The 12,112-nt window shown below is 51.6% G+C and overlaps 1 protein-coding gene across 1 annotated transcript in view; it reads right to left on the bottom strand.

Moving 5' to 3' along the window:
- Positions 1-2,637: 2,637 nt before the first annotated feature.
- LOC116958316 (ephrin type-B receptor 1-B-like) overlaps positions 2,638-12,112 on the bottom strand; it is an 85,653-nt gene continuing 76,178 nt past the window's right edge. The window contains exons 16-17 of the mRNA XM_076058488.1: positions 6,104-6,303; positions 2,638-2,813 (exon numbers count right to left, since the gene is read on the bottom strand). Coding sequence (XP_075914603.1) covers positions 2,654-2,813; positions 6,104-6,303 — 360 coding nt within the window. The 3' untranslated portion in view covers positions 2,638-2,653. The remainder of the gene's footprint in view (positions 2,814-6,103; positions 6,304-12,112) is intronic.

Here is a 12,112-nt window from a genome sequence, read left to right as displayed (position 1 = left end):
ATGAGTGAGTGGGTGGGTGGTTGGCTGAGTGGTTGGATGGGTGAGTGGATGGGTGAGTGGTTGGGTGAGTGATTGAGTGGGTGGGTGGGTGAGTGGGTGGGTGAGTGGATGGATGAGTGAGTGGGTGGGTGGTTGGGTGAGTGGTTGGGTGGGTGAGTGGATGGGTGAGTGTTGGGTGAGTGATTGAGTGGGTGGGTGGGTGAGTGGGTGGGTGGGTGAGTGGATGGATGAGTGAGTGGGTGGGTGGTTGGGTGAGTGGTTGGGTGGGTGAGTGGATGGGTGAGTGGTTGGGTGAGTGATTGAGTGGGTGGGTGGGTGAGTGGGTGGGTGGGTGAGTGGATGGAGGAGTGAGTGGGTGGGTGGTTGGGTGAGTGGTTGGGTGGGTGAGTGGATGGGTGAGTGGTTGGGTGAGTGATTGAGTGGGTGGGTGGGTGAGTGGGTGGGTGGGTGAGTGGATGGATGAGTGAGTGGGTGGGTGGTTGGCTGAGTGGTTGGATGGGTGAGTGGATGGGTGAGTGGTTGGGTGAGTGATTGAGTGGGTGGGTGGGTGAGTGGGTGGGTGAGTGGATGGATGAGTGAGTGGGTGGGTGGTTGGGTGAGTGGTTGGGTGGGTGAGTGGATGGGTGAGTGGTTGGGTGAGTGATTGAGTGGGTGGGTGGGTGAGTGGGTGGGTGGGTGAGTGGATGGATGAGTGAGTGGGTGGGTGGTTGGGTGGAGTGGTTGGGTGGGTGAGTGGATGGGTGAGTGGTTGGGTGAGTGATTGAGTGGGTGGGTGGGTGAGGGGGTGGGTGGGTGAGTGGATGGATGAGTGAGTGGGTGGTGGTTGGGTGAGTGGTTGGGTGGGTGAGTGGATGGGTGAGTGGTTGGGTGAGTGATTGAGTGGGTGGGTGGGTGAGTGGGTGGGTGGGTGAGTGGATGGCATGAGTGAGTGGGTGGGTGGTTGGGTGAGTGGTTGGGTGGGTGAGTGGATGGGTGAGTGGTTGGGTGAGTGATTGAGTGGGTGGGTGGGTGAGTGGTGGGTGAGTGGATGGATGAGTGAGTGGGTGGGTGGTTGGGTGAGTGGTTGGGTGGGTGAGTGGATGGGTGAGTGGTTGGGTGAGTGAATTGAGTGGGTGGGTGGGTGAGTGGGTGGGTGGGTGAGTGGATGGATGAGTGAGTGGGTGGGTGGTTGGGTGAGTGGTTGGGTGGGTGAGTGGATGGGTGAGTGGTTGGGTGAGTGATTGAGTGGGTGGGTGGGTGAGTGGGTGGGTGGGTGAGTGGATGGATGAGTGAGTGGGTGGGTGGTTGGGTGAGTGGTTGGGTGGGTGAGAGTGGATGGGTGAGTGGTTGGGTGAGTGATTGAGTGGGTGGGTGGGTGAGTGGGTGGGTGAGTGGATGGATGAGTGAGTGGGTGGGTGGTTGGGTGAGTGGTTGGGTGGGTGAGTGGATGGGTGAGTGGTTGGGTGAGTGATTGAGTGATGAGTGGGTGGGTGGGTGAGTGGGTGGGTGAGTGGATGGATGAGTGAGTGGGTGGGTGGTTGGGTGAGTGGTTGGGTGGGTGAGTGGATGGGTGAGTGGTTGGGTGAGTGATTGAGTGGGTGGGTGGGTGAGTGGGTGGGTGAGTGGATGGATGAGTGAGTGGGTGGGTGGTTGGGTGAGTGGTTGGGTGGGTGATTGAGTGGGTGGGTAGGTGAGTGGGTGGGTGAGTGGATGGATGAGTGAGTGGGTGGGTGGGTGGGTGAGTGCGTGGGTGAGTGGATGGATGAGAGTGAGTGGGTGGGTGGTTGGGTGTGAGTGGTTGGGTGGGTGAGTGGTTGGGTGGGTGAGTGGATGGGTGAGTGGTTGGGTGAGTGATTGAGTGGGTGGGTGGGTGGTCGGGAGGATGAGTGGATGGGTGAGCGGGCGGGTTTAGCGGGCCGACCGACCGACCGGCCGACCGGCCGAGCGACCGAGCGAGCGAGCGACTGACTGTAGCGGCCGAGCGGGCGACTCACTCCTGGGTGATCTGGTGGACGAGCGGGAAGCTCGTGAAGCCGGCCTCCTGGAAGCTGGCCTGGTGCATGGCCATGCCGATGGCGTCCAGTGATTGAGTGGGTGGGTGAGTAGGTGGGTGAGTGGATGGATGAGTGAGTGGGTGGGTGGTTGGGTGGATGAGTGGATGGATGAGTGAGTAGGTGGGTGAGTGGTTGGGTGAGTGATTGAGTGCATGGGTGGGTGAGTGGGTGGGTGAGTGGATGGATGAGTGAGTGGGTGAGTGGATGGATGAGTGAGTGGGTGGGTGGTTGGGTTGATGAGTGGTTGGGTGAGTGGATGGATGAGTGAGTGGGTGGGTGAGTGGTTGGGTGAGTGATTGAGTGGGTCGGTGGGTGAGTAGGTCGGTGAGTGGATGGATGAGTGGATGGGTGAGTGGGTGGGTGGATGAGTGGATGGGTGAGTGGATGGATGAGTGAGTGGGTGGGTGAGTGGTTGGGTGAGTGATTGAGTGGGTGGGTGGGTGAGTGGGTGAGTGGATGGATGAGTCAGTGAGTGGGTGAGTGATTGAGTGGGTGGGTGGGTGGTCGGGTGGATGAGTGGATGGGTGAGCGGGCGGGTTTAGCGGGCCGACCGACCGACCGGCTGACCGGCTGAGCGACCGAGCGAGCGAGCGACTGACTGTAGCGGCCGAGCGGGCGACTCACTCCTGGGTGATCTGGTGGACGAGCGGGAAGCTCGTGAAGCCGGCCTCCTGGAAGCTGGCCTGGTGCATGGCCATGCCGATGGCGTCAAGCCACTCGGCAACGCTCGGGAAACTCAGCAGCTCGGGAACGTTGTGGTAGACGGCCGACCGGACACCGCTGTGGACGCGGGGAGGGGAGGGGGTGGGGGGTACGGGAAGGCATCATGAGCAGATCGACCGCGGGAGGAATCCGTCGTGAGAATTTTATTGTTTTATATTTTTTATTATTTTATTGTTTCCCTATAAACGCGGCGGTGACTTTACCGAAAGAACCAAGAATAATACTTTAATTGTTTTACAATAATTTTATTGTTTTATATTTTTATTTATTTTATTGTTTCCCCTATCTACGCGGTGGTGGTGACTTTACCGAAAGAACCAAGAATAATAATTGTATTGTTTTTACAATAATTTTATTGTTTTATATTTTTATTATTTTATTGTTTCCCTTCTACGTGGTAACTTTACCGGAACAACCAAGAATGATAATTTTATTGTTTTACAATAATTTTATTTATATTCTTAGTTTTTTCGGTAAAGTCAACGTGACTTTACCGAAAAAACTAAGAATATGAATTACTGCAGTAACGAAAGCTTTAAATCAAAATAATTTTATTGTTTTATATTTTTATTATTTTATTGTTTCCCTATCAACGCGGCAGTGACTTTACCGAAAGAACCAAGAATAATACTTTAATTGTTTTACAATAATTGTATTGTTTTATATTTTTATTATTTTATTGTTTCCCCTATCTACGCGGTGGTGGTGACTTTACCGAAAGAACCAAGAATAATAATTTTATTGTTTTACAATAATTTTATTGTTTTATTTTTTTATTATTTTATTGTTTCCCTATCTACGCGGCAGTGACTTTACCGGAAGAACCAAGAATAATAATTTTATTGTTTTACAATAATTTTATTGTTTTATATTTTTATTATTTTATTGTTTCCCTTCTACGTGGTAACTTTACCGGAACAACCAAGAATGATAATTTTATTGTTTTACAATAATTTTATTTATATTCTTAGTTTTTTCGGTAAAGTCAACGTGACTTTACCGAAAAAACTAAGAATATGAATTACTGCAGTAACGAAAGCTTTAAATCAAAATAATTTTATTGTTTTATATTTTTATTATTTTATTGTTTCCCTATCAACGCGGCAGTGACTTTACCGAAAGAACCAAGAATAATACTTTAATTGTTTTACAATAATTGTATTGTTTTATATTTTTATTATTTTATTGTTTCCCCTATCTACGCGGTGGTGGTGACTTTACCGAAAGAACCAAGAATAATAATTTTATTGTTTTACAATAATTTTATTGTTTTATTTTTTTATTATTTTATTGTTTCCCTATCTACGCGGCAGTGACTTTACCGGAAGAACCAAGAATAATAATTTTATTGTTTTACAATAATTTTATTGTTTTATATTTTTATTATTTTATTGTTTCCCTTCTACGTGGTAACTTTACCGGAACAACCAAGAATGATAATTTTATTGTTTTACAATAATTTTATTTATATTCTTAGTTTTTTCGGTAAAGTCAACGTGACTTTACCGAAAAAACTAAGAATATGAATTACTGCAGTAACGAAAGCTTTCAATCAAAATAATTTTATTGTTTTATATTTTTATTATTTTATTGTTTCCCTATCAACGCGGCGGTGACTTTACCGAAAGAAGCAAGAATAATAATTTTATTGTTTTACAATAATTTAATTGTTTTATATTTTTATTTATTTTATTGTTTCCCCTATCTACGCGGTGGTGGTGACTTTACCGAAAGAACCAAGAATAATAATTTTATTGTTTAACAATAATTTTATTGATTTATATTTTTATTATTTTATTGTTTCCCTTCTACGGAGCATTTGTAGCGGGCTGCGTGAACGGCGGTTACACCGCGAGATGCCTCCCCTTCGCCGGTGTTCAAGTACGAATTGTAGTTTGCGTTGATTGTAATCGCAGTAGGGTGTTTATTTTAATTTTATTTTATTACGTTTAATCTTATTTTATTTTCCTATTATATCCTATTTAATTTTTTATTCTATTCTATTACGTTTTATTTTTAAAATCATTTCATTCTTTCCATTCCACGTGACTTTACCGCGAGAACCAAACAGGTACTCTTTGGTTCTATTCGGTAAAGTCACGTTGGTAGGTAAAAAAATAAAATAATAACAAAAATCACGGCGTTTCGGCCAAAGAGTGTGGATCCTTGCAGTCACGAAAGCTTCAAATCTAGAACCAAGTGGGTGTTTGTGCCCCGTTCCGGCAGTGGTTAAACGGGGCGTTGCGTCAGAAGGCGCTCAAACGAGCCGAGGGTCTTCGGGGTAAACCTCCCGCGGGGATTTCGTATCCCTTGGGTCTTCGGGTTCAAAGGAAAAAAAACAACAACGGGCGATGGAGACCTTTCCGATCGCATACGCAAGAGGCTCCAACCTCCTGACGCGACCCTTGACCGAAAGACCCCCCCGGAAAATTTGAATTCCTGCAGTCAACGAAAGCTTCTGAGTCGAGACTTCTGGCAAGGATTTGGAGCGCCGCGTTACGGTGGCTCTGGCGAGCACGTCTCTGATGGCGATAATGCAACAATGGCTTCGCTTGGCATTGAGCGGCCTACACCGGGGGCAGGGGGATTCTCCACAACGCCGCAGGGCGACCAGGACAAGGGCAATGCCAGGTATGGGAAGACTTAGAGAGCTCCTCCTCCTGCACCACCGCCAACTCCTTCACCTCTCCCTTCACCTCCATCTCCTTCACCTCCTCCTGCACCACCTCCTCCTGCTGCACCACCTCCCACCACCACCTCCACCTCCACCCCCTCCACCTCCTCCCCCTTCACCTCCTCCACCTCCTCCCCCTCCACCTCCTCCTCCACCTCCTCCTCCACCTCCTCCACCTCCACCTCCCTCTCATCCACCTCCTTCTCCTCCCCCTTCTCCTCCTCCTCCTCCTCCTCCTCCTCCACCTCCTCTTCCTCCACCTCCTCCACCACCTCCTCCTCCTCCTCCTCCTCCACCTCCTCCTCCCCCTCCACCTCCTCCTCCACCTCCTCCTCTTCCCCCTCAACCTCCACCTCCTCCACCTCCCTCTCATCCACCACTTCCTCCTCCACCTCCTCCTCCTCCTCCTCCTCCACCACCTCCACCTCCACCTCCTCCTCCACCTCCTCCTCTTCCCCCTCAACCTCCACCTCCTCCACCTCCCTCTCATCCACCACTTCCTCCTCCACCTCCTCCTCCCTCTACTTCTCCTCCTCCACCACCCCCACCAACCCCCACCACCACCACAACCTCCACCACCCCCCACCACCACCACCACCACCTTCCCCACCACCACCTCCACCACCCACCACCACCACCCACCCACCCACCACACCCACCACCGCCTCCTCACCCCGAGGCTCTCCGTCCACCCGCGGTGCCCCCCAAAGCACGTGGGTTCTCCTGCAGCCCCTCCAGGCGAGACAGGATCTGCCCGAAGCTGGGCCTCGAAGCCCTCTCGGCCTCCCAGCAGTCGAGCATCAGGGTGTGCAAAGCCGGGGGGCAGTCGAGGGGGGGTGGCAGCCGGTAGCCCCTCTCCACCGACTCGATCACCTGGACACAGGGCCCGGGGAGGTGGAACGAGAGGGTCGGCGGTGGTGGTGGTGGTGGTGGTGGGGGGGGTGGGGGGGGGTGGGGGGGATGTGGCTCACGCACAGAGAGAGATGCAGAGAGATACACAGAGATACACAGAGAGAGATACAGAGAGAGATATACACAGAGAGATATACACAGAGAGATATAGAGAGAGATAGAGAGAGATATACAGAGAGATAGAGAGAGATATACACAGAGAGAGATAGAGAGAGATAGAGAGAGATACACAGAGAGATAGAGAGAGATACACAGAGATAGATACACAGAGAGATAGAGAGAGATACACAGAGAGATAGAGAGAGATACACAGAGAGAGATACACAGAGAGATAGAGAGAGATAGAGAGAGATACACAGAGAGACGCACAGAGAGAGATAGAGAGAGATATACACAGAGAGATGCACAGAGAGAGATAGAGAGAGAGATATACACAGAGAGACGCACAGAGAGAGATAGAGAGAGATATACACAGAGAGATATACACAGAGAGAGATAGAGAGAGATATACACAGAGATATACACAGAGAGAGATGCAGAGAGATACACAGAGATACACAGAGAGATGTACACAGAGAGAGATAGAGAGATATATACACAGAGATACACAGAGAGATACACAGAGAGAGATAGAGAGAGATATATACACAGAGAGACGCACAGAGAGAGATAGAGAGAGAGAGAGATACACAGAGATACACAGAGAGATACACAGAGATACACAGAGAGATACACAGAGATACATAGAGATAGACAGATAGATACGCAGAGATACACAGAGATACACAGATAGACAGAGAGATACAGAGATAGACAGAGATAGACAGAGATACACAGAGATAGACAGAGATACACAAAGAGATGCACAGAGATAGACAGAGATACACAGAGATAGACAGAGATACACAGAGATACACAGAGATAGACAGAGACCCACGGAGATACACAGAGACCCACAGAGACCCATAGAGATACACAGAGACCCATAGAGATACACAGAGATACACAGAGACCCATAGAGATACACAGAGACCCACAGAGATACACAGAGATACACAGAGACCCACAGAGACCCATAGAGATACACAGAGACCCATAGAGATACACAGAGACCCATAGAGATACACAGAGATACACAGAGACCCACAGAGACCCATAGAGATACACAGAGACCCATAGAGACGCCCATAGACACCCACAGATACACCTATATACACTCACAGAGATACACAGAGACCCACAGAGATACACAGAGACCCACAGACACCCAGATCCATCGCGGCCCTCTATAGACCCATAGAGACCCACATAAACACCTAGAGACACCTACAGAGATACACAGATCCATAGAGGCACCCATACACCCATAGAGACCCATAGAAATACCTATAAAGACCCATAGAGACCCATAGAACCATAGAGACACTCAGAGACACACACAGAGACCCATAGACTCAGTCCCATAGAAACCCACAGACACACCCACAGAGACACCCATAGACCCATAGAGACACATAAAGACTCCCATAGAGATGCCCACAGTGACCCATAGAGACCCACAGAGACATGTATAGACCCATAGAGACCCACAGAGACACCCATAGACCCATAGAGACCCACAGAGAGACCCATAGACCAATAGAGACCCACAGAGACACCCATAGACCTAGAGACCCATAAAGACACCCATAGAGATACCTACAAAGACCCATAGAGACCCACAAAGACACCCATAGACCCACAGAGACCCACAAAGACACCCATAGAGATACCCACAGAGACGCATAGATACCCACAGAGACCCATAAAGACACCCATAGAGATATACATAGAGACACCCATAGACCCATAGAGACACCCATAGACCCATAGAGACCCATAGAGATACCCACAGAGACGCACATAGACCCATAGAGACACCCATAGACCCATAGAGACCCATAGAGATACCCACAGAGACGCACATAGACCCATAGAGACCCATAAAGATACCCATAGAGATACCTACAGAGACGCATAAAAACCCACAGAGACACGTATAGACCCATAGAGACCCACAGATACACCCATAGACCCATAGAGACCCACAGAGACACCCATAGACCTAGAGACCCATAAAGACACCCATAGAGATACCTACAGAGACCCATAGAGACCCACAGAGACACGTATAGACCCATAGAGACCCACAGAGACCCATAGAGACCCACAGAGACACCTACAGAGATGCACATAGACCCAGAGAGACCCATAGAGACCCACAGAGACACCCATAGACCCATAGAGAGACCCACAGAGACACCCATAGACCCAGAGAGACCCATAAATACACCCATAGAGACACCCATAGACCCACAGAGATACCCACAGAGACCCACAGAGACCCACAGAGAGACCCACAGAGACACCCACAGAGACACCCACAGAGACCCACAGTGAGACCCACAGAGACACCCACAGGGACACCCACAGAGACACCCACAGAGACACCCATAGAGACCCACAGAGACCCACAGGGCCACCCATAGACCAACAGAGACACCCACAGAGATACCCACAGAGATACCCACAGAGACACCCACAGAGAGACACCCACAGGGACACCCACAGAGAGACACCCACAGAGACACCCAGAGACACCCACAGAGACACCCACACAGAGACACCCATAGACCCACAGAAAGACACCCTCAGAGACACCCACAGAGACACCCATACAGACACCCACAGAGACACCCACAGAGACACCCACAGAGACACCTACACAGAGACACCCACAGAGACACCCACAGAGACACCCACCGAGACACCCATAGAGACACCCACACAGAGACACCCACAGAGACACCCACACAGACACCCACAGAGAGACCCACAGAGAGACCCACAGAGACACCCATAGACCCACAGAGAGACCCACAGAGACACCCACAGAGACACCCATAGAGACCCACAGAGACCCACAGGGACACCCATAGACCCACAGAGAGACCTATAGACCCACAGAGACACCCACAGAGACACCCACAGGGACACCCACAGAGACACCCACAGAGACACCCACAGAGACACCCACAGAGAGACACCCACAGGGACACCCACAGAGACACCCACAGAGACACCCACAGAGACACCCACAGAGACCCACAGAGACACCCACAGAGACACCCACAAAGACACCCATAGAGATCCACAGAGACACCCAAAGGGACACCCACAGACCCACAGAGAGACCATAGACCCACACAGACACCCACACAGACACCCACATAGACACCCACACAGAAACACCCACAGAGACAGCCACAGAGACACCCACAGAGACACCCACACAGACACCCACACAGAGACACCCACCGAGACACCCATAGAGATACCCACACAGAGACACCCACAGAGACACCCACACAGACACCCACAGAGAGACCCACAGAGAGACCCACAGAGACACCCATAGACACATAGAGAGACCCACAGAGACACCCATAGACCCAGAGAGACCCATAAATACACCCATAGAGACACCCATAGTCCCACAGAGATACCCACAGAGACCCACAGAGACCCACAGAGAGACCCACAGAGACACCCACAGAGACACCCACAGAGACACCCATAGAGACCCACAGAGACCCACAGGGCCACCCATAGACCAACAGAGACACCCACAGAGATACCCACAGAGATACCCATAGAGACACCCACAGAGAGACACCCACAGGGACACCCACAGAGAGACACCCACAGAGACACCCACAGAGACACCCACAGAGACACTCATAGACCCACAGAGACACCCACAGACACCCACAGAGACACCCACAGAGACACCCATACAGACACCCACAGAGACACCCACAGAGACACCCACAGAGACACCCACACAGAGACACCCACAGAGACACCCACAGAGACACCCACCGAGACACCCATAGAGACACCCACACAGAGACACCCACAGAGACACCCACACAGACACCCACAGAGAGACCCACAGAGAGACCCACAGAGACACCCATAGACCCACAGAGAGACCCACAGAGACACCCACAGAGACACCCATAGAGACCCACAGAGACCCACAGGGACACCCATAGACCCACAGAGAGACCTATAGACCCACAGAGACACCCACAGAGACACCCACAGGGACACCCACAGAGACACCCACAGAGACACCCACAGAGACACCCACAGAGACACCCACACAGACACCCACACAGACACCCACATAGACACCCACACAGAAACACCCACAGAGACAGCCACAGAGACACCCACAGAGACACCCACACAGACACCCACACAGAGACACCCACACAGACACCCACAGAGACACCCACACAGACACCCACAGGGACACCCACACAGAGACACCCACACAGAGACACCCACAGGGACACCCACACAGAGACACCCACACAGAGACACCCACACAGAGACACCCACACAGACATCCACACAGAGACACCCACACAGAGACACCCACACACAGACACCCACACACAGACACCCACAGGGACACCCACACAGAGACACCCACACACAGACACCCACAGAGACACCCACACAGAGACACCCACACACAGACACCCACACAGAGACACCCACACAGAGACACCCACAGAGACACCCACACAGAGACCCCCACACAGAGACACCCACACAGACACCCACACAGACACCCACACAGACACCCACAGGGACACCCACACACAGACACCCACACAGACACCCACACAGACACCCACACACAGACACCCACAGAGACACCCACACAGAGACACCCACAGAGACACCCACAGAGACACCCATAGACCCACACAGACACCCACACAGACACCCACAGAGACACCCATAGACCCACAGAGAGACCCACAGAGACACCCATAGACCCAGAGAGACACCCACAGAGACACCCACACAGACACCCACACACAGACACCCACAGAGACACCCACACACAGACACCCACAGAGACACCCACAGAGACACCCATAGACCCACAGAGACACCCACAGACACCCACAGAGACACCCACAGAGACACCCACACAGAGACACCCACACAGAAACACCCACAGAGACACCCACAGAGACACACACAGAGACACACACAGAGACACACACAGAGACACCCATAGACCCACAGAGAGATACCCACAGAGACACCCATAGAGACACCCATAGACCCACACAGACACCCACACAGACACCCACACACAGACACCCACAGAGACACCCACAGAAACACCCACAGAGACACCCACAGAGACACCCACAGAGACACCCATAGACCCACACAGACCCACAGAGAGACCCACAGAGAGACCCACAGAGACACCCACAGACCCACAGAGAGACCCACACAGACACCCATAGAGACACCCACAGAGACACCCACAGAGACACCCATAGAGACACCCACAGAGACACCCACAGAGACACCCACAGAAACACCCACACAGACACCCACAGAGACACCCACAGAGACACCCACACAGAGACACCCACACAGACACACACACAGCCACCCACACAGACACCCACACAGAGACACCCACACAGAGACACCCACACAGACACCCACAGAGACACCCACAGAGACACCCACAGAGACACCCACAGAGAGACACCCACACACAGCCACCCACACAGACACCCACAGAGACACCCACACAGACACCCACAGAGACACCCACAGAGACACCCACACAGACACCCACACAGACACCCACAGAGACACCCACAGAGACACCCACACAGACACC

Source organism: Petromyzon marinus (genome assembly GCF_048934315.1).
Source record: "Petromyzon marinus isolate PM22_M1 ecotype Great Lakes invasive population chromosome 75 unlocalized genomic scaffold, UKy_Petmar_22M1.pri1.0 chr75_unloc.4, whole genome shotgun sequence".
NCBI lineage: Eukaryota > Metazoa > Chordata > Hyperoartia > Petromyzontiformes > Petromyzontidae > Petromyzon > Petromyzon marinus.
This window is presented reverse-complemented; position numbering and strand designations above follow the sequence as displayed.